At 43.6% G+C, this 23,411-nt stretch overlaps 1 protein-coding gene across 9 annotated transcripts in view; it reads left to right on the top strand.

The window, feature by feature from the left end:
• Nucleotides 1-22,880, top strand: part of LOC122544337 (GRB10-interacting GYF protein 2-like) — a 103,511-nt gene extending 80,631 nt beyond the window's left edge. For 5 of the 9 annotated variants that reach the window (XM_087982784.1, XM_087982787.1, XM_087982788.1 and 2 more), the window contains 9 exons: nt 1,824-2,048; nt 2,946-3,038; nt 4,634-4,798; nt 8,930-9,126; nt 10,317-10,474; nt 11,568-11,734; nt 14,334-14,393; nt 16,090-16,237; nt 22,398-22,880. In XM_087982784.1, coding sequence (XP_087838910.1) covers nt 1,824-2,048; nt 2,946-3,038; nt 4,634-4,798; nt 8,930-9,126; nt 10,317-10,474; nt 11,568-11,734; nt 14,334-14,393; nt 16,090-16,237; nt 22,398-22,477 — 1,293 coding nt within the window. In that variant the 3' untranslated portion in view covers nt 22,478-22,880. Of the gene's footprint in view, nt 1-1,823; nt 2,049-2,945; nt 3,039-4,633; nt 4,799-8,929; nt 9,127-10,316; nt 10,475-11,567; nt 11,735-14,333; nt 14,394-16,089; nt 16,238-18,811; nt 19,546-22,397 lie in introns of those variants that run through there. The other 4 variants (XM_043683521.2, XM_043683524.2, XM_043683526.2 and 1 more) reach the window with 3 other exon arrangements.
• The last annotated feature ends 531 nt before the right edge of the window (nt 22,881-23,411 follow it).

Here is a 23,411-nt window from a genome sequence, read left to right on the forward strand (position 1 = left end):
GTCACCTGCCCTGCCTTATTTTCCAAGAGTAAGTCAAGTTTTGCACCTTTTCTCGTAGGTACATCCACACACTGAATCAGAAAATTGTCTTGTACACACTTAAGAAATTCCTCTCCATCCAAACCTTTAACACTATGGCAGTCCCGGTCTATGTTTGGAAAGTTAAAATCTCCTACTATAACCACCCTATTATTCTTACAGATAGCTGAGATCTCCTTACAAGTTTGTTTCTCAATTTTCCTCTGACTATTGGGGGGTCTATAATACAATCCCAATAAGATGATCGTCCCTTTCTTATTTCTCAGTTCCACCCAAATAACTTCCCTGGATGTATTTCCGGGCATATCCTCCCTCAGCACAGCTGTAATGCTATCCCTTATCAAAAACGCCACTCCCCCTCCTCTCTTGTCTCCCTTTCTATCCTTCTTGTAGCATTTGTATCCTGGAACATTAAGCTGCCAGTCCTGCCCATCCCTGAGCCATGTTTCTGTAATTGCTATGATATTCCAGTCCCATGTTCCTAACCATGCCCTGAGTTCATCTGCCTTCCCTGTTAGGCCCTTGGCATTGAAATAAATGCAGTTTAATTTATTAGTCCTACCTTGTCCCTGCCTGCCCTGACTGTTTGACTCACTTCTGTTCTCAGCTGTACACGTCTCAGATCGATCTCTTTCCTCACTATCTCCCTGGGTTCCCCCCCCAAACTTACTAATTTAAATCCTCCCAAGCAGTTCTAGCAAATTTCCCTGCCAGTATATTAGTCCCCTTCCAATTTAGGTGCAATCCGTCCTTGTACAGGTCACTTCTACCCCAAAAGAGATTCCAATGATCCAAAAATGTGAATCCTTCTCCTATACACCAGTTCCTCAGCCATGCATTCATCTGCTCCATCCTCCTATTCCTGCCCTCACTAGCTCGTAGCACTGGGAGTAATTCAGATATTACTACCCTTGAGGACCTCCTTTTTAAATTTCTGCCTAACTCTCTGTAATCTCCCTTCAGAATCTCAACCTTTTCCCTTCCTATGCCATTGGTTCCAATGTGGACAATGACCTCCTGCTGCCCCCTCTCCCCCGTGAGAACATTCTGCACCCTCTGAGACATCCTTGATCCTGGCACCAGGAAAACAGCACACCATTCTGCTTTTTCTCTGCTGGCCACAGAAACTTCTGTCTGTACCTCCGACTACAGAATCCCCTAACACAATTGATCTTTGGAAGTCAACGTACTCCTCGTTGCATTAGAGCCAGTCTCAGTACCAGAAACTTGGCTGTTCGTGCTACGTTCCCCTGAGAATCCATCACCCTCTACATTTTCCAAAACAGCATACCTGTTTGAAATGGGTATATCCACAAAAGACTCCTGCACTAGCTGCCTACCTCTCTTACCCTTCCTGGAGTTAACCCATCTATGTGACTGTATCTGAGACTTTCCTCCCTTCCTGCAACTGCCAACATACTGTTGCTGTTGCAAATTCCTCATTGCTTCTATTTGTCTCTCCAACCGATCCACTCGATCTGATAAATGCTGTTGGATGCGAATCTTATGGCAGATATAATCCGCAGTAACTCTTACACTCTCTTTATACTCTCACATCTGACAAGAAGTGCATTTCACTGCAAAGGCCATTTTTGCTCCTTCACAATCTAAGTCAAATGTACTTTCGCTGGAAAGTGCTTTGAGATGTTCCCTCTGATGGTGGAAGTCACTATATAAATGCAGGTCTTCCTTTTCTTGCTTTTGCCCCTGTGTTCAGCCTTCCCTGAAGTGCATCAGTGCATCTCTTCTCATCTGCTCCATGTGGTCACGTGTTGTTGTTCCAGGAGAAAGATAGGCGGCAGCAGGATGAAACCCGCCGGTGGCTGGAGGAAGAGGAGAGCAGGCGCCAGCTGGAGGAGGAAGCCAGGCGCAGGCTTGCTGAGGAGGAGGAACGGAAACGCAAGGAGATGGATCTGCAGCTTCAGCGGCAGCAAGAGATGCTGCGACACAGGCAGCAGCAAGAGGCACTGAGGCGCTTACAGCAGCAGCAGCAGTTAGCACATATAAAGGTACCACTCACCTGCTAGTTCCTCTGAAACTGGGCGGAGATTTACATAACTGGATCTCCATGCTTATCAAAAGTCCTGCATTTGATTCCCACCAGACTGCTGGGATCAAAGTCCCCCTGCCAGTTTGTGAAATGAGATGAGCCTGGCTTGTGTTAAGAGTGTCCGTTAGCACTTGCAGTCCAGCTCTCCCTTACCATTGGTCTTTTTACAGACTGGCTGGTCCATGTATCCTGGGCCTCTGACCTCATTCTGAGTAAACTGAGGTTAACTGCCTGTCTCTCTCTCCAGAAGACACGACAGTGTCAACAGGGATAGCTTTATCACAGTTTCCCTGAGCAAGTGAAAAGACTGTGCTAAAAAGACATGGATTTTTATTCTCCGCCCACCATGCAACAATGCATGTCTTCCTGGGAGGTGTCTTGAGAGAAGGGATTCAGTGATATTTGCTAATCTTATCATGTCAAGAGTTGGGGTCAACATTTGATGCCCATCCCTAATTGTCCTTGAAGTGCGGCAAGCTCGGCTGTTTTCAAAGAGCAGTTCAGAATCAACCAAATTGCTGTGGGTCTAGTCACATGTAGGTCAGAGTAGGTAAGTACAGCACATTTCCTTCTCTGAAATGCAACTAGATGTTTAATACCAACAGTAATGGCTTCTGTGGTCACCAGCTCTGGTTCCAGATTTATTACTTAGCTGTTTGTTAACTGATAAAACTTCTTGAGTTGCTAAGGTGATATTTGAAACCATGCCCCCACAGTCTGACTCTGTGCTACTGGTTTATTGGTTCACTGACATAACCAATTGGCCACTGTTTTTCAGGTGGGCTGAATGATTAGTTCCTGTGTTGTTCTGTTACTGTAAACTTTGCAATGTCTGAAATGAGCTGTTGTTCTTCAGATCCCCTCTTCCACTTCATGGGGACAGCAGTCCAACTCGGTACCACCACTTCAGAAGCTGGAGGAGGAAAGGGAGCGACACCGCAGGGAGGAGGTAAGAATGCACGTCCTTGAAGCAAAGGATATATCTGAGTGCTACCATGATGCACTTGCCTTTCGCAGACTGGAAGCCTGTACAAAAACATCACCATTTCCGGTTGAGCTTTTGCTTGTTGACATATGAGTAATATGTGATCTTTGTGAACCTGTTCTTCTTGCCCAACATTCTTGGGCATCGGTTTCTTCTCCAGTGGTTATACCAATTTTGTAACCAGCCCTGTCCCTGTAATTGAGAAATTCTGCTTCCTGCGTGCTGATCCTGATGGGGACAAACTAAAGAAGTTGGCAGGAGATTGAGAGTGCCCAATTGTGGCCAGTCGTTCTTTTGTCTAAGCAGTGTGTATGTAAGGCCACTGTGCCATCAGTGAAACTGGTATTTCTGATCTGACGGATCACCGAGGTTGGTGTGGGTTGCTTTACATTACCGAGAATTGCTATCGTCTGAAGTGCAGCCTTTCAACACATATGTGTTTGCATTTTGTAGTAATCCAATGCAGAGTTAAAAGTGATCCTACTCTAGGGACGCCACATAATGCCTCAGGCTCTGCTGTAAAGTCTCGCACAGTAAATCAGTTCTACCGTTGTCTCAGTGCGGTATGACAAGGGCTTTCTGCACCTTGTCAAAGTGAGCACTAATCTTGAGGGACTATCAAATTTGTGTGTATACAGGGTGTTTGACTTGCAGACAGGCTTGACCCTGTCTTACACACCTGAGCTCAATGAGTGGAGAACTCTGAGCATGAATCCCCTCCTCCTACCCTATTCTGATAATTAAGACTATTTGTAACCTTTTGCTCTCCTGAGGTCAGCAAACCAGTGTGGGCTGTGAACTGAACCCACTACTCTCTGTCCTGTGCTGTTTAGTTTGCTGTATGCAGGTGAACAGCTTTGGCTTCTATTTGTTGTAGTCAACAAAAAAAAAACTTTCATTTCTGTCAACAGAAAAAAGTTTGCATTTCCCTGGTGCCCTTGACTGTCTAAAGCACTCAAAAGCATTTCATGAGTACAATTGGCCAAAATTTGGTTCCAAGCCTCCTAATGAGATATTAAGAAGGGTTCCAAAGTTTGCTCAGTCAGAAGTGAGGAAGAAAGAGGCAAGTTTCAGAGCTTGGGATCTCTAGAAAATTAAAGTGATGTAGCAATTAAAACCAGGAGTGCTCACAGGTCTAACATTTGAGGAGCAGGAGGCATTTTGGAGACTTATCGGGCCAGAAATGGTCATAGATAAGGAAGGGCAAGATCTCATTGGGATTTGAAAACTCGGGTGAGTGTTTTACACAGGCCATTGCCAGGTTGATCTAGTCCATTAATCCTCTGGATTCTCTTCCTTGACTGTTAAAGTCAGGTTCACATCAATTGGTGCAGCCACAGATTGAATGGTGTTGAAGAATCAATTCCTGGATTTGTGCATGTAGAATGTAATCAGTGGTTATTCCATAGGCGCAGTGATGGCTCGATGTGCTATTGCTGACTGGCAGAAAGCAGCACCAGCTCAGGTTGCTCGTGTCTAGACCTGTCAACCATCTCTGATGTGGCTTGATAATGTGTGCGCTCTAACCTTTTTGTAAATGTTAATATTCTATGCTGCAGCAATGTCGTCAGCAACAGGAGATAATGAAGGCCCTTCAACAGCACCAGCAGCAGAAGTCACCTGGCTGGAACAATCTTCCCAAGCAGTCGATGTCTGTCAAGTCATTACTGGAAATGCAGCAAGAGCTGCAGAAACAGCAACAGCAGAGAGCGCAGGCACGAGCAGTGAGTATCCTTTAGTTCACCCACATGCAAATCTTTCCTCAGACAATGCCTTCCCCTGCCAAGCTGTTCCTTTTTGGGGCTGCCTCTCTTTCTGTCAGTGTGACATACACATCGGTAAGGGCATTCAGCTGTGTCTCACACTTTAACCCAATCCTTCCTGGGCAGAGGGCATGAACACCTTCGTTGACAACTTGTGGTAATGTCACAGATCCTCCCAGAGTTTGTTCACATTCAGAAACTGTAATCAGGAAGGAGCTGTCACTGAGATGAAGACCCATCTCGGCTTTACCTCACTGGCACAGTTTAATTGCAGCATTGCTTGGCTGCCACCTCTACATCAAGCGGTGCATGCACTTCAATCTCTAGTGAATATTAAGGGCTATTACAGAGATATGGCTTGGGGATGAATAGGATTAGCAGCTGAATGTTCCAGGTTATAGATGCCATAGGAAGGATAGAAAGGCAGTGAAAGAGGAGGGGGAGTGGCATTTTGATTAGGGATAACATTACAGGTGTACTTGGGGTATTCCTGTAGGATCGTCCAGTGAAGTTATACGGGTGGAACTGAAAAACCAGAAAGGGATGATCACCTTATTGGGATTGTTATTCGTATCCCTCACCGCCGCCCCCCCCCCCAATTAGTCAGCAGAAAATTGAGAAGCAAATATAAGGAGATCTCTGACACCTGTATTAAAAATAAGGTTATAATGGGGAGGGCTTTTAACTTTCCAAACATAACTTAGGACTGTCAGAGTGTTCAGGGCTGGGAAAGGAAGGAGTTTGTGTGCAGGAAAACTTTCTTGTTCAATATGTCACTGAATCTACTAGAGAAGAAGCGATCCTTATTTCCCCAAAGGAGGACAAGGCATAGCAAGTGACTGAGGTGTCAATGGGAGAGCACTTTGGGGCAAGTGATCACAATTCTATTAGTTACTAAAATACTGGTGGAAAAAGGATAGAATTGATCAAAAAGTTCAAGTTCTAAATTAGAGTAAGGCCAATTTTGACAGTATTAGACAGAAACTTTCAGAAGTTGACTGGGGATGCTATTTGCAGGTGAAGGGGTGATGGGTAAGTGGGAAGCCTTTAAAAATGAGTTCAGAGATGGTATGTTCCTGCTAGTGTAAAGGGCAAGGCTGATAGTTGTAGGGAATGCTGGATGACTAGAGAAATTGCGGGTATGGTCAAGAAAAAAATATTTCAGGTATGGATAGCTGGGATTGAATGAATCCCTAGATTCCCCATAAGGGAAATAGAAGTATTCTCAAGAGAGAAATCAAGAGGGGCTTAAAGGGGACATGAGATAGCTTTGACAAATAGAGTTAAGGAGAATCCAAAGAGATTCTCTCAGTACATTAAAAGTGAAAGAGTAATGAGTAAAGAGCAGTGTGATCATCTGTGTGAAACCACAGGAGATGGGTTAGGTACTAAATGAATACTTCGTTTCAGTATTTAATGTGGAAATGGACATGGAAGTGAGGGAACTGAGGGAAATAAGCAGGGACATCTTGAAAGGAGTTTGTATTTCAGGTGCTGGCGGTCTTAAGGAGCGCAACGGTAGATAAATCCCTGGGGCCTGATTGGGCATTTCCCAAACTTTTTGAGAAGCTGAATAAGAGATTCTTGGGACCCCTGTTGAGATATTTAGTATCATTGATAGCCATGGGTGAGGTGCCAGAAGACTGGAGGTTGGCTAATGTGCCATTATTTAAGAAAGGTGGCAAGGAAAAGCCAGGAAACTGGTGAGCCTTACGTCAGTGGTGAGCAAGTTGTTGAAAGGAATTTGCATGCATTCTGAAAGGTAAGTCGGTGCTGCATTTTGGGAAAGCAAGTCTTAGCAGGACTTGTACACTTAATGGTAAGGTCCGAGGGAGTGTTGCTGAACAAAGAGACTTGGAGTGCAGGTTCATAACTCCTTGAAGGTAGAGTCGCAGGTAGATAGGATAGTGAAGGTGGCGTTTGGTATGCTTTCCTTTATTGGTCAGAGTATTGAGTACAGCAGTTGGGAGGTCATGTTGCGGCTGTACAGGACGTTGGTTAGGCCACTGTTGAAGTATTGTGTGCAATTCTGGTCTCCTTCCTATCAAAACTAGGTTGTAAAACTTGAAAGGGTTCAGAAAAGATTTACAAGGATGTTGCCAGGGTTGGAAGATTTGAGCTATAGGGAGAGGCTGAACAGGCTGGTGCTGTTTTTCCCTGGACCGTCTGAGGCTGAGAGGTGACCTTATAGAGGTTTACAAAATTGAGGGGCATGGATAGGGTAATTAGGCAAAGTCTTTTCCCGGGGTCAGAGTGTCCAGAACTAGAGGGTGAGAGGGGAAAGATATAAAAGAGACCTATGGGGCAACTTTTCTCACAGGGTGTTACGTGTATGAGATGAGCTGCCAGAGGAAGTGGTGGAGGCTGGTACAATTGTAACATTTTAAGAGGCATTTGGATGGGTATATGAATAGGAAGGGTTTGGAGGGATGTGGGCTGGGTGCTGGCAGGTGGGACTAGATTGGGTTGGGATATCTGGTCGGCAGGTTGGACTGAAGGCTCTGTTTCCATGCTGTACATCTCTATGACTCTCTGACTCTAAGTCTGATTTGAGATAATCAACATGGCTTTGTGCATAAGAAATTGTGTCTCTCTAACTTAATTGAGGTTGTGAAGAGGTGGCAAAGAAGATTGTTAAAGTCTGCGGTAGGCAATTTCTAAATTGACTTCAGCAAAGTGTTCAACAAGGTTCCATATGGTGGACTGGTTAGTAAGGTTAGATCTCTCAGGATCTGGAGGAGCTAACCAACTGGATGCAAAGCTGGCTTGAAGGTAGGAGGCAGACTGGTAGTAGAGGGTTACTTTTTGGACTGGAGGCCTGAGGCAAGCAGTGTGCCATAGGTACCGGTGCTGGGTCCTTCTTGGAAGTGAATATAGGAGGCATGGTTAGTTTGCAGATGACACCAAAGTAGGTGGTGTAGTGAACAGTGAAGATGATTATCTCAGTACAGTGAGACCTTGATCAAATGGGCCAATGGGCTGAGGAGTTTAATTTAGATAAATTTGACGTATTGCATTTTGGTAAGGCAAACCGGGGTAGGACTCCTATCTTAATGGTTGGGCCGTGGGGAGTGTTGCCATGCAAAACAACAGGGGTGTAGGTGCATAGTCCTTTGAAAGTGGGGCTGCAGGTAGGGTGATGAAGGCGGCATTTGGCATGTTTGTCTTCATTAGTCAGAACAGAGTATTGGAGTCAGTGTCATATGACTGTACAGGACATTGGTGAGCTCACCTTTGGAATACTGCATACAATTCTGGTCTGTTTCCATGCTGTCTGACTTCAGAGGGGGCTGGTTTAGGTGAGAGAGAGATTTAAAAAGGAAAGGTAACTTATTCCACAGAGGTTGGTAAGTGTATAGAATGAGCTGCCAGAGGAAGTGGTGGAGGCTGATACAAATACAGCATTTAAAAGGCATCTGGATGATTTATAAATAGGAAGGGGTGAGAGATATGGGACTAGGTCAAATTGGGATATTTGATTGGCATGGACGAGTTAGATCGAAGGGTCTGTTTCCGTGCTTTATAAATCTATGACTTTATGGATGAGAAAATAGAAATGCAAGAATTTTTGGAAAACTCTCTTTCAAATTCTGCAGCTTGTATTGTCAATATTTTGCATTCCTCTTTTCCTCCTCTATTTCTTTATCCCTTCTACCACATCTTGTTCCTCCTCTTCATCATTCATATTCTTGTCTTCTCCTTACCATCAGCCTCCTCCCTTCATCCTTTCCCTTTCTCGTCAGATCTCCCGTTCCCCCTCTGTCTGTCTGTCTCCCCCTCCACTCCGCAGTGTCTCTACTGTTCCTATCACATACCATTTTGCCTCCTTAACTTGGCTGTTGTGCCCTTGCCCTCCACTCTTTCCTTGCTCCTTGTGTTGTACTTGTTTGACCTTTGTTCTTCACCCAATTCCTACTCAATTTGTCTGAAATGGACGGGCAGCTGCAAAGTAATTTCCTGTTTATTTCCCTTTGGGTTGGTCTGTTAGTTTGGTTTTGCAACCTAATGGACAGTGGCTTGGATATGTCAGTGTTGTTTTACCTTAACTTTGCTGATTAGTTTCACCGTCTTTTTTTGTCTGCCTGCCATTAGCATTCCAGTATGCCTATGAACAACTCATCGGTGTGGGGATTGCCTGGCCAGTGGGGGTCTGATATGAACAGCATGTGGAGCATGCATGAAAATAAGAACTCTAACATGAGCCTTTGGGGTGATGAAGCTGTGAAGAGCACAGGCCCTGTGATTAGAAGTGCTGGACTGAAGAACAGCAGGAGTAGCCCCTCGCTCAGGTTTGTCTCTGTTCTCCAAGCCATTTGGAGTGCTCACTTTTATCATGCTTAAATAAGTGGTGATGTTGGGCAGATGTTTGTGTTATCGAAAAATTTTAAAAAGAACAGTGTGAGTTGTGTTTTAGCATTTGGTTCATGAGAAACAGTATACAGAGCACTTTGCCCATTTCAAAACTCTTGGCTTTGACCATACTTCATCCAAGAGTCATCCAATATTTCGTCATCAAAATTTTCTTTCATGTCTTTGGGGTCGTGCGTGTCACTGACCTGGCCAGCATTCATTGCCCTAACTGCCTTTGAGAAGGTGGTGATGAGCAGCCTTCTTGAATAACTACAGTCCTATGGTGCTGGTAGACCTGCAGTGCCAATAATGGGGCAGGAGTTGAATGAGGGGAGGGGGAGTCCAAGATTCCAAATTCCCAATATGCACCGAGGTACTGTCAGAATTCAACCCCCTGGCATGTTGGGGGGTACCAGGGCAGTGCTGTGTAAACTGTCTTCGGTTTATTGAGTAACGCCTGTCTGGCTTGTTAAATTGAGCAGAACCAGTGATCAGTCTAATCCAACACCCCACCTTCTAGCTTCAGCAGTGACCCTTCTACCCTGCATCTAAATGGAGAAGGGTGGATATTTTCAAGATGAGCAGTTTCAATAGTGTAGGTCAAAAACCATTATTCCTCAGTTTCCACAGGACCTGGATTTAAATTCATTGAATGGAAAAGAAAAAGACTTGGAGACTTTATGTTGGTGGGGGGGTGCTGTGCTGTAATTTTTTTTTCACCATGTCAGGAATGGGAATGCTCTGCCTGAAACTCAATGATGGAAACTCAATTGCAGATGAGATTGTAAAAGGGAGTTGAGCAGATACCCAAAAATTAGGAACTCGACAGGGTCATGGACTAAGTGTAGAGATTTGAAATATAACCGTACTACTGCAATAGGTGAAATAGCCTGCATTTGTGCCGTATTCAATATTTTGCTTTTGTTAGCGAACAAGCCTGGTGTGTGTTTGATGTTTTATCTCCGTTGATTAATTCCACAAACATAAGTACTTGAAGGTTGTAATAGCTTGTTTCAAAACTTAGTTTTATGTAATTCACTTGGAAAGAGCCTCATATTTTGAACTTATTTGGTTACTGTATTGCTGAATACATGATGCCAAACCTTTTTTCTTCAAATCCCTTCTGCAGTGACTCGTATGGAATTCCTTCCAGACCGAGCAAAAAGAAAACTGAGGACGAGGAGAAGTTACTGAAGCTGTTCCAGGGAATGAACAAAACTCAGGACGGTTTCACTCAGTGGTGTGAGCAAATGCTGCATGTCCTTAATACAGCCAATAATCTTGATGGTATGTATAAATAGTGCCTGTTTCTCTTCAGTCTATAACTCCCTTTGATGTAGTCCAGTAGGGCCTGGGATCATGTGCTCTGAAATCCTGCTGCAAAGATTAGTCAGGTATTTTTGTTTTGTCAGTCTGATTGTATTGGAAGGTAATATTCCCTGCTGTTGGTATCGAGAGCATGAGGCAGCTTGTTCGGAGTAGTGTGACTCTGCATTGCATCTGCATCTGCATTGCACTAGTAATGGAACCTTACTTCGAAGTTTTCATCAAGTGTTTATAAGGGATCTCGCACCTTATAATGGGGAGGCTAATGGATAACGTGCCGCCAAATTGTTCCGTGTGATGCCACCTATCGTAAACTCCTTGTCCTTCAACCTCTCCACACCCCCAGAGCACATACACTGCTTACAATTCACTGATTCAGTGTACTGGCAGCACTGGATGTGAATGCATTCACTGCATGCTGTGCCGCTTTCTGTTTTTGTTATTTGCCACCTTTGAGTCCCCAATTAAATTGGCCACCCTTGCGGCCTGTTTCTGCACCGAGTGATTCCATCCTGTCCTCTGTTTGAGTTTCCACCTTGCTTTGTTCACCTCTGCCATCTGATAGAAATGTAAAAATCTTGATCTGGAATTCCACTTAATTCCTTCATCCTGAGGGATGGTCAGTAAGAGAGCATGTCCCCATTCTGATTTATTTTTCTCTGGTTTGGTTGGGTTTTTCTTTGGTCATGAAGTTTTGTGTTTTCAAAGCATCCCAACAACCAGGTGTGTGTTTTAGGCACTTTGCATCTGTATTGAGCAATCCTAGACAACGTGTGATAAAGTTCATGTTGCTTTATCTCAACTTCAGAAGAACAGCCTTCACTCAGGCCAGTGTTAAATTTTTCACTTTACCACACAGAATTGGGGCAGTTGTATGGTTTTCAGCCCACCTTCACTCAGATCAGAATTACAACTGCCAAGATTTAACTTCTAAGTTGGACCTGAGAGAAGTAAACTTGGTTTGTGTGGATCTTTGGTTTGGACACACAGAATTTCTCATTTGGAAAGCAGTCTGACCTCATCAGGGTTTTCATGGGCTTCCTTGTCATTGCAGTCCCCACGTTTGTATCCTTCCTTAAAGAAGTGGACTCGCCGTATGAGGTGCATGATTACATCCGTGCTTACCTGGGTGACACCCCGGAGGCCAAAGAGTTTGCCAAGCAGTTCCTGGAGCGTCGTGCCAAACAAAAGGCTAACCAGCAAAGGCAACAACAGCAACAGGTAGAGTATGAATGATACAAATGCAGGACAGGCTCTGCTTTCCCATTCAACAGAGTACATCTTCCATAAGTCTGCAATATCTTTATTTTTACATATGTACCTAATGAATTGGCATTACATGGAGTTATGTTCCTTTTTTCAAACAACTGAAACCACTTTAGAAACCGGCAATCTTTTAATTTTATTTTTTATTTCATGTTTTCTCCATTCAGCCTTTACTTTTGGCTAGGGTTAAATTCTCCAGCTCGCTCACTAGTAATTTATTCTGTAGCTGTTTTTCTTTGGTTCAACATCCTCTGCACATTGTGGGAGAATAGCCCAGCTTCAAAGAATCTTAATTATTACAGCACAGAGGAAGACCATTCTCCATTATACTTGCACGTCAACTAACGTGATTGGAAAAGCCAGTAACAATATTATGAAGCCTCGAGCCTGCACTTAGCTTTTTATATTTTGAGCTTAGGTTGCCAAAATTTGGGGCCAGGTTTTTTTGTACTCCACAATGTAAAGTTGGGTAGAGCATTGAATCTATCATCCATCCAACAGCTCTTTAGTTTCTTTTTGTTGTTTGTTTAGAAAGCTAGGAGAGGTTGATTAATGTTAGGCAAAATATCAAACAAAGCTGACAGCATTGAACAGGCAGGCAATTAATTGCACAATAAAACTATTGAGTAGGTCCTTGGCCTTGGAAACTGTCTTGCATCATAGACTATTTCCAAAGTAGCACCAATTTAGAAAGGAGAGCCCCCACCCCCATGTGATGCATGTGGGTAATGTATGGTGGGATGCCTAACTCGTCCCCAAAGTAGAAGTCTTGTGGCACCCTGCCTCTAAGCCAGAAAGTCCAGGTTTGTGTCCAACTCCAGGACCTGATGGCCACAGAAGGTGCATTTGTAACATGGCCAAGCATTGGTAGTCAGCCTGTTAATCTCGCACTCTGCCAATGGACTGTTGGAAAGAGCAGAAAAGTTTCCTGGTCAACTGTGCAGTGGATCCCAGCCCAGGATTAAATGGAAAAGGTTAGCCGCAAGGAGGACCAAACTGGCTATAAAACCTGCTTCCAAAATGAGCATTGTGGCAACCCTGCATAACATGGATAAAAGCAGAAAGGAAACCAGCACCACCCCACCCTGGCCAAGCGAGTGGTGACTGCCCTCAATCAAAGGCCAGAAATATTTTTTTTGGAAGGGTTACGTTTTTGAGTCCTTGTACTTGCTGAAACAAAAATTTATTCTTAAAATTATGGGCAAGGCTAACTACTGGCATTCATTCCACCCATACACATACACGCGCATGCTTTGAATCACTGCAGTTCCTGCTATCATGGCAGGTAGGTCAGGACGTCCAGCATTTTGGCCCTGTAGTATTGAAAGGAGCAGCAAGAAGTTTTCTTTTATATTCTTTGATCAGATATAGACATCGCTGGCAAGACCAATATTTGTTGTCTGTCCCTAATTGCCTTTGAACTGAATGGCTTGTTCTGCCATGTCAGAGGCTGGAAACACATAAGCCATATCTGGTAAGGGCAGCAGATTTCCTTCCAATGAAACAAATTGTTTTCTACGTCAGCCACCAATAGTCTAAGGAATGGTGTCAGTGACACCAGATTTCAGATTCAGGTATATTAATTGATTTTAAATTCTGCCAGCTACTGTGCTGGGATTTGAACCCGTGTCTGTGAAGCATTAGTTTGGGTCTTTGAATAGTTCATTGACATTACTATTACCACACTACTCTACTATCTTCCCTCTAATTTGGAGAAGATTTTATACCCAGACACTTGCTATCTTTGTTTTTCTCAGTGGTTGAGACCCCAGTTTTTGAAGGAGTGTTGAGTTGTTGCAGCGTATCAATGTAGATGGGCTGCTTATCTTTAAAGATAACAGTCTTATCCTAATCTCTAAGTTTATAGCTCTCTGCTTTATTTAATTAAAGCAAACTGGTGTGAGCACTGGGGACAGGCAGTGTGAGGTAGGAGGCCAAGTCTTGCATCAATGTGATGCGATGTCTACAGGATGTACACTATTTGGAGAATGAAGTCTATACAGGGTGTGACAAGATCTGTGACCTTATCTCACACGCCCACTGTGTCATCGTACTCTCTTTTGGCAGTTGCTAGTGTTCGATTTTTATCTGCCTCTTGGTTATGGGACAGTTTATGGAATAGAGGGGAAACTCATGGCGGTGATGGGGGAACTGAGTAAGTTTGAATTGTCTTCAGTGCAAGTAACATTCTTCAAACCTATGACTAAACATAATGTGGGGGTTCCATGCAGTTGGGTCAATAGTTACTGATTAAGGTCTCCATGTTGGTTATGTATAGTTGTATATGGAAAGCAGTTGTATATCAGCAAACATCAGTTAGTAACTAGCCTCATCCTGAATAAGCACTTTATCTTCTGAGCACTTGGGTTGTGAGGGCAAATTCTGGGAAAATATCTCCCTCCCTCCCTGCCTTTTTATCCTTGCCTCATGGGTTTCCTGATCTTTGGGGGGGATATGTCCTATCACTGAATCATGTGCCACAGTAATGTGCAGCGGACAATGTGTTTGGATCGAATTCCCTGAGGATTTATGGTGTTTTCCCTTTCTTTCCTAGTTAACAAAGGAACTTTTAAGCCTCACTGGGAACCTCGCTCTGCAGCCTGACAGGTTACAGGTTAGCATGGAACTTTTTTTTTCCAGCCTATCTCGTTGCTGCCATAGACAGCAGACCAAGTGAAGGATTGTGTTTTGGTGATGTTTAATGGCTCTTGAGTCTGGTGAAAGCTGTTACTTGTTCAAAGGATAGTATATCAGGCCACCCAACCCAAGGAGGAATGCTAAATACTTAGTCACAAGTAATGTTTTGCATGACCATTCTAACTTGGTATACTTACTTTATTCATGTGTATTTTGGATTATAGAACAGTTCAGTTTAAAGCATGTATTTTGGAAATTGACTATAGAAAAGAACTGTCTTTTTTTTTAAAACAATTATATTAAATAAATTGCCATAATCAGATGAAGCAAACACAGCGTGAATCTCACCATATCACCTTGAGGAAGAGTAGATGTGAAGAGGGCAGACCTTAGAAAGATTGTAAGGTTGGAGGAAAGGGATGTAGGTGACGGTGTTATTTTGGGACTCAGTTTCAAAGAGTGTAGTCTGACAGAATGGAACTCTGACATTGGCATGAAGAAAAGGAGGTGGGCAGGAATCAGCCTGTGACCTGGATTGGATTAAGAACTGGCGGGATGCAGAAGTTGAAGTTGGAAGCATTGTGCTGCAAGGAATCAGTGGAAGCCAGCAAAGACTGGGGAAGGTTGGTGTGTGGAAATGGATGTGATAAAGGAGGAAAAATAATTGAACTCTATAAATTTCAGCGTTAGCTGGGATTGTCGTGGCTGGCCAGAAGAGCTGCTGTCAATTTCAGTAGGTGATTTTTGTTGCCTCAAAGAGTTTTACTATCAAATTGATGTTGAATGAGGGCAAATGACCCATTGAACAGCTTAAACGATGCATTGTTGAGATACAGCAAATAGTCTGAGCCTAGAGTTTGGTGCCAAACATCCTAAACTTGGCCGCCATGTCAGATTTCCCAGTTGCCACGGCCTGCAGCAGTTTCTCAGGCTGTGATGTGCAGCCAACAGCAGTGTCGATAATGTGACTTTTCATGCTTAGAGTGAGTCATGAATAGGCTAACCTTTGAAGGCTGTCACTCCCCCTCATCATCCATTGTTGTGCCATATAATCAAAATGGCTCCAAACCTGCTATCTGTTTTAGCGATAAGAGCATGTGTGGAATAGTTCCCACATAAGCAGCATCCACTGATGCTCCCAGTTGAGTACTGCACACATCGGCCACCTGACCACCGCAATATTTGCCTCATGACTTACCTAACGGAAATAATTCTGTAACTTTCCAAAGTTGGATTGGGATGAGTTGGGGAGAGGGGTATGAAAAGGGAGCCAGGTGTGACTTAATGTTGCTTTGTGTGGAGCGATATTGGCGGGTCCTGACTTTGCGATTTGGTCACTGGTTCTGTCCTGCTTTTCCCTTAGCTTGCTCTTTGCTGAAGATGCCAGCTCATGAAGGGTTCAATTTCCACACATGCTGGTGGCCTTATGGCCTTATCCAAGTAATAGGGACACTTGTGCCCAGCCTCAGTTGCCTGTGGAGGCAGCATGTAGACTTCCACGAGGGCTCAGGAGTTGAAGCAGAGACTGCGTGTGCTTCCTGTCCTCATTAGCAAATCTTGCCCCCACAAGTCAAGGGGCACTGAATGCAACCCTACTGCCCACACAACTGATTACAGTTGCTCCTTAAAAGGATTGTGACAAACTAATTGTGTGATGGCTTCTCTTGTGCCAGGACTCCATCTGGGGAATCGGTTCAAACAGCCTACAGTCACTCTTCCAGGGTAATCACAACAGTGCACAGCAGTCGTCTTACGAGAGCTCTCAAGCTGGGAAAAAGAAAAAGAAGCAAAAGATGGTGCGGGCTGATCCTAGTATCCTGGGTAAGAGTCACTGTCCATTCTGATTGCATTGCCACTATTTGCAAGAGGGAAATGGTGGTCTCTTAATCCAGGACCCCAGGCTAAAGTTTGGGGGATGGAAGCTTGAATCCTGTCGTAGCAGATGGTGGAAGGTGAATTCAGTAAAATAGCTGGAATTAAAAGCGTTCAAAACCCATCAGGTTCCCCAGTGTCCTTCTGGGGAAGGAAAATTCTCCTTGCCTGTTGTGGCCCAGATGTGAATACTGACCTACAGTAATGTGGTTGACCCTTAACTGCTCTCTGGAAATTGCTGAGTGAGTCACTGAGTTCAAGAGCAATGGGGGATGGAAGAATAAAACTAGTGACCACATTACATGAAAAGATTTTTTTTATTTAAAGCCTAGAAGGGATGTAGATCTGGGGACTGAATTCTTGCTTCCTGCTCTAAAATTGCTGATCTCGTCATTTCCAGTCCTGCTCATTTAGGACTTATTTCTAACAGGAGACTTCATTTTAACTCTTGTTTCCCACCACCCCCACCCATAGAAATATCTCGATGCAAGTAGATGTGCTATTTTTTTCTGGGTGCTTTTGCTTTTTTGCAAAATCCAGCCTGTCTCATTCCGCCCACACTCCTGATTGTTTTGAGAGTAATTGTAGAGCTGCATTTTGAGCGTGCTTCTTGCATGAAGAAATCTTCACTCACAGTAGAACAGACTGCCTCGGATTCAATTCCTTGCCTCTGCTGAGCTGTCTCCTGTCAGCAAGGGGAGCAATCAAGAGGGCAGCAAAGACTAGGAAGAATTGGTTGCAATTCCTGCTGACTACAAGCAGTGACTGCTCCTGGAAAGTGATGACAGTATGGAGCTCAACGATGATGCTGCCTTCCTCATCAGTTGAATAATTCCCTATTGATCCACTTCATTTCTCCATATTCACGTCTTGATGGAGTTACCAGACAACACCAAATGGAGCAGTTCATGAATGAGAAGGGAATAAGCATTTCCCGCAATTTCCATTCTGTACGGAAAACCTAGCTTCTGTTTGCATTCTGTAGTGTTAGAAACTGGTTCCTGTCAGTGGTGCCGCCACAGTTTGAATATGACATGCTGAATCCAATATGGAGAGCTCCTGCAATCCCTGGAATAAAGTATCACATGACTTCTGAGATAAAGTAAGAAGTCTTGCTCTGATCCAGTGTGTTCCTTCACTCTTCAATTGTACCTTCAGTTCACAAACCAAATAAGAAGGTCTTTTGGCTACTTAGCTTATCTGTTGGATGAAATGGCATCATGGAATGCAGAAAAGACAGCACTCCATGAAGAAGGTCAGGTAAAAGCAATGGATTTTGAGGAACCATGATACTTGAGTCTCTTCTGTGCATGGAATTGATTGGCTTTTTGACCTGCTCTCTTTGACTATCAAAATACTTAATATTATTACAAAGTACCACACTTTAGGAAGAAGGCAAGGTCCCTGGGAAAGGTGCGGAGGAGATTTTCTGGGAATGAGAGATGTTAGTTACAAGGTTGGTCTGAGAAATCAGAGCTGTTTCCAAAGAAGCAAAAAAAATTGACTAGAGATTTGATCGATGAGTACATAATTATGACATCTTTTAGATAAGGCAGTAAAGGGAAAGCTGTTTCCATTCCTAATGATGTAAGGACTGGAAGCCCACATTTAAGATTTTGCTAAGGGATACAAAGAATACTTTACGGCATTGAATGCTGATGACTTGGAACCCTCTACGCACAGGGGTGTTGGAAGTGGAGATAATGATTTCAGAAGGAAATTAGATAGACACTTGAAATAAATAAACGCATGGATGCGGGGTAGAGTAGGGGAATGGAACTGACTGGATTATTCCATGGAGATGCAGGATAAATTTGATGGGTCAAATGGACGACTTCACTTCTGTTGATGCATTTGGCTAGTATATCTCTTGGATTTATACAATGTGAAGCTAACTGAGCTCATCCAAGGGGTAGTTATACTGACACTGGCATACATTGGACAAGGGAGGGGAAAGTTTGAATGAATCACTGGAGAACTGAACCTGCCTTGGCCCTGATGATTCCTTGTAGTCCTATTGAGAAATCTTACATTCTTGCAATGTGAGCATTTGTTGGCCTGTGACAATGATGCTCCTTCTTGAGCCACTGCAGTGTACGAGGTGAAGGTGCTGTCGCTTTTCTGTATGGAAATTTGTTGAGTGCTGAATATTTTGGCATGGGTGCTGCAGACAAGGCTAAGCCTTATTGAGCAATCTTAAAGGACCTGGAAAATCTGTATTTTTGACAGTGTTGACAGCTTCACGGTGACTTCCACTGCCAGCTTTGTTTCTGTTTTCCAGAGATTTTAAATTCAACTCCTTGCACTTTCACATTGAAAGTTGAACTCCCATCATCCTTGTGTTATCAATTCAGACCTTTGGATTCCATGAGCATAACCATTGCATTAGCATACTCTTCTGTGCTTTATTAATTAAACACCATGATTAAGCATAAATCTAGCACTGAAATTGTGTCCATTAAAATAGAGCAGGGGAGATGAGTTGAGTTTAAATTAATTCCCATGCTATCTTTCTTTACACAGGCTTTTCTGTGAACGCATCGTCGGAGCGACTGAACATGGGAGAAATAGAGACATTGGATGACTTTTAAACAAGGTTTAAAAACAAAAAATATTCCTAAAAGCTGCCTTTGACTCCTACTCGACCGTACCTGGAACATGCTTCATGGCAGGTGGTCACAGTGATGGATCCAGGATCTCCGCTCCCTCTGCTGGCAAGAAGTGTGAAATTCACTTAATTTTTTTGGTGAATCCTCTGGGTACTTCTGTTCTTCATTGGATGAAGCACCTTAATAACCATGCACTTTATTAGACGTTGTACATAGACTGAAACTGGAGATTTTCTTGAATTTAAAAAGTTCCTTTTTTTGGAAATATATCTGCAAAACACTGTTACTGTTTTTTTTTTAAATGTTTTTTTGAAAGGATGTGGAGCCTGAAGAAATGCACTTAGAGACTGAATCCAGAACTGGAACTTTTGGCGTGCTATAATTTGGACAATGTGATTGCGAGTTTGGGTCCCTACCTAAAATAAAAGGAGGGGCAGAGAGAGGGAGATAGGGAAACCCAAGCGTCAGGAGGCCACTTTCTGAGTTTTACTTTGGTTGCACACACAGCACCAAGCTACATTGGACTTAACTAGACAGCACTGCGCGAGTGTGGACTTTCAGCGTTTTCGTGGTGCTCTATACAAGGAATGTAAAAAAAATAATAAATAAGTACTTGGACAGGGTGGTTCAAGTGGACTGCTGCGTTGACAGCTTTTTTGGTTGGTTTTGTTTCTTAAAACAAGCAGCTATTGCAGCCCCCCACCCAAACATGGCATGCCTCGACTCACTGCCCCAGCCATGCTTCGGTTAATTTAGGAATCCTACCCCCTGCAGCAAGATGAAAGCAATGATGACCAATCCTGCCAAGGCAGACCCAGAAGCGGGTGCTAGAATGAATGGACAAGAGGAAAGGGTTGGAAATGGCAACAGCATATGCTCTGCTCAGCGTTCTTTGGGAGGTGACAAGACAGCAGCAAACCTAGGATCCGCCTTGCCGCTACCATCCCCCACTCCAAAGAAGAATTGACCTGACAGCACTGCAACAGCAGTATGCTCATCGCCAGTGTTGATATGGGACCATTTCAGACTTTGCGTGTATTTCTTTAAAAGGGAGAGGTCATTTTATTTGACCTACTGGTAGGTTTTTTCCCTTCCAAACTTCTGTTCCCCATAGATGTTGATCCAGAATTGGTTATAATAGGGTGCATCTCTGTAGAGAGTTTGCTGCTTTAGTTTTTATCTCCAACAGAGTGGCTCCAATTTAAAATGATGCTTTTTCTTTCCCCCACAAGTTCCTTTCTCGCCGTGAACCACACCTTGTCTTACAGCTTTTGAGAAACATGGTCATTCAAAAATAGCATCTGGCAAGGCGGACCTGTGCGGTTTTTTTCATAACATGATGCTCTATTGGAAGATTGGGACCCCACCTGTGTTTTATCAATGCGTGGTTGGACGAGGTAAAGGCGATCACTGCTTCTCTTTGCCTAAGAAGTGTGTTAAAAGTGCTAGTAAATACCTTTCCCTCCCACCTGCTGTTTCCTCTGCTTAGCTAGGAAAGTGCACCATTTAACTCAGTGAGCCACCCGTAATGGACTATCCCAGGTCACAGTCTGTGCCCCTTGACTTGGCTAAACTGGACCTGAAGCATTGTAAGGAGGTGGTTTCACCTAGGTAGGTCTATCTGCTACTTATAGCTGCCTGGCAACTGCTGGTTTGAACATGCATGTGGTAATCAGATAAAACAACCAGTTGCCTCTGGTCTTGTAGCCTGTCTCTGTGCAAAGGCCAGGTTGAATAAGCCTTTGACCTTTGTACCTGTAGGGCAGTTGATTTTTTTAAACTGAATCCCCACAAGAGACACAGACGTTGCAGGACATGAGGAAAATGGAAAGGGGTGTTGCCAGTAGTTGAGCACAACTCTTCTGCGGTTACAATACCATTGAGTGTAACTGTAAAGACCAGTTCAGTATTACCTATGATAAACCTCAAGTGTACTTTTCCTCCCAATTCAGTGAGTGCATCTCTGTATACTGCTGCCTTGAAATTCGTGAATGCAACTTCTCTTCCCCATCCCAAATCCGTCTCCTTCAGGAAGGATTTACATAAACCTCCCACTGTTTAAAATAGGAATGGGCCAGCCTACTGTACATGAAGGAGGTGGAAAGGTTTCGTGTCCGCTCAGGATACTGTGCACGAGAACCTTGGGGACCAAGAACTGTCAGTCACATCATTTACCAGAGTGCCGCTGTTGGTTGTACAGGCGCCATCTCTCCATTGCCTTAACAAGAATGCCGACCGCTCATTGTGCTTCTCCCCATGCCCTCATCTCTCGATTCACCTACAGTGCAGCTCAGTGCTGTTCCTGTTAGTGGATGCCAACAGTAGCTGAGATCAGAAGGCAGAGCGATAGACTTGTTGCAGCTGTAACTTCCCTTCTCTGGGTGGGAATTTCTGAAATGCATTTAGCCTGATTTGGGGGTTACTGCTTATGTTATGTGATTATTTTGTTTTAGATTGTGTTGGAAGCCTTTTTAATAAAAAGAAAAAAAAACTACCTTTATGCAAGCAACTGAACTTTGTAAGTTAACCCTTAGACAAAATACAGATTTTTTTAAAGTGATAAATCTTGCTGAAACATAAGGAAGGTACTGCAGCTTTAATTGATTGGAAGTGGTGCGATAAAGTGGACTTGCCCTTGAATGTTTTGAACAGTGCGATTTTATTTTTAGCCATCTCTTATTGCCAAGTTGGCACTGCCTTGAGCATAATCCATTCACAGGGTGCAAGCACACAGGCAAGGTTTTAACACTGGTCCTTTGCTTGTGCAGCTTGTTTGAGCTGAACCTATACTGGGGTAAGGGAAGTGTCGCACTTACCTGCACCTCCCCCTCATCTCCCCACTTATACACAATGCCCATGAATCCAGTATTGCCACAGCAAGATTGTTAAAGGTGGCACTATCAGAGTGTGCCCTCAACTATTCCTCTGTTTCTTGACCCCACCCCCACCCAACCACTCCACCCATCTCTCTGCTATAAATAAGGATGAGTCCTTGGATTCACTTGTCTTTTCCCAAGGTGAGGGATGGAGTTCTGCAAATTTGGGAATAACGCACAATATTTCTCTCTTAGGAGAGGTCTTCAAACGAGAGTCACTGCATGACTTCCAATCCACTGATGGTGTTATATATTATTGCCCTCTCCTTGACAACATTTTTTTTAAAAATAGTATAAATCACCTGGCTTGGTAGAATTGGTGACCCTAGTCTAATGAATTGGAGAATTCAGTGTTGTCATTAGGCTGGTTGATTGTCACTTGTACATTGAAATGTTGATGTACAACGCTCTTAATTTATACCTTTCCACCAACCATGACCAATCCACATCTACCAGTACTTTAGCCAATCGCTGTCCAACTCTAGGTCTTTTCTTCAGAAACAGCCCAGATGTGGATGCAAAGGAGTGTATAATTGCTTTGTTCACTGTTCTTAAGTCAAATGAGCTATTTGTACTGAAGTTACCCTGATGAGGTAACAATGTGGCTTTATGGAAACTTCACAGGCCCCCAGCATTGCTGCAGGCTTGGTGGCAGCACTGACATCACGACGAGTGGAAAGCCCTTGAGATTTCTGGAAAGATGAGCACAGGACAAAACCCATCAACTGCTGCACGGGTCACTATTTGGGGTGCTGCACTGACTACTGGCCCCACCAAAAACCCTGGCCATGGAGGTCGTGCATTGATCTGGGCTCAGCTATGCTGCTTTTTTAAAAAAGAAATGCTGATTCATTTTGTACTCCGTTGTGTTCAACTATTTCTGAATAGGACAATGATCGTGGGACTGATGAACCGAAAGCTCATCCAAGGCTGTTACTCGATCAGATATGAAGCACCACTTGTTACATAAGCTAACTTAATTCTGCACTCTTCAAGAGTGTGGAAGTGTATATTTTAAACTGTCTAGTTTTTGCGCCATGCCACATTATACTTTCTGGAGTACATCCAGGAATCTGGCAGATGAAGGACTTATTTTTGTGTGTTTGTTTTGGGGAGGGGGGTGGGGGGATGTGAATAGAAGTTTGACTTATTTGCACAGGCCTGTGGTTGATTTTAATTTTACCAACGATTATCTGTAATGAATACTGGGGGGGGGGGTGGAAGAGTGAGGGTGCAGGTGTATAATGTACTTTTTTAAAAAAAATGTTGTGCATAGTCTTTGAGCTTTGTAGATATTTTGCTTACATCTCTGCTGTATGATAACTTGTACTTTTTTTGTTCATTGGAAGGCCCACTACGCAGTAAACTTTAAACTTCTCCCTGCTTTTTAAAAAAAATCCCCCCCGCCCCAAAACCAGAGATTAGGGAGCCCTGTGAATACTGCCTTTTCACAAGTCTTTCAAACCTTTGCGTTCTTTTGTGAATATGAAGGGGATGTCGGGGGAGTGGGGGGAGAACAATTGAGAACTGAAGCAAATGTACATAGTTTGAAATGTAAAAAAAATAAATTCATACCTGGGTTTCTGAAACTGATTTTTTGTGCCTCTATCTTTTTCCATTTGTTTGGATTATCATATT

Source organism: Chiloscyllium plagiosum, unplaced genomic scaffold (assembly GCF_037043375.1).
Source record: "Chiloscyllium plagiosum isolate Xiang-an unplaced genomic scaffold, Cpla_swu_hap1 HiC_scaffold_44, whole genome shotgun sequence".
Taxonomy (NCBI): Eukaryota; Metazoa; Chordata; class Chondrichthyes; order Orectolobiformes; family Hemiscylliidae; genus Chiloscyllium; species Chiloscyllium plagiosum.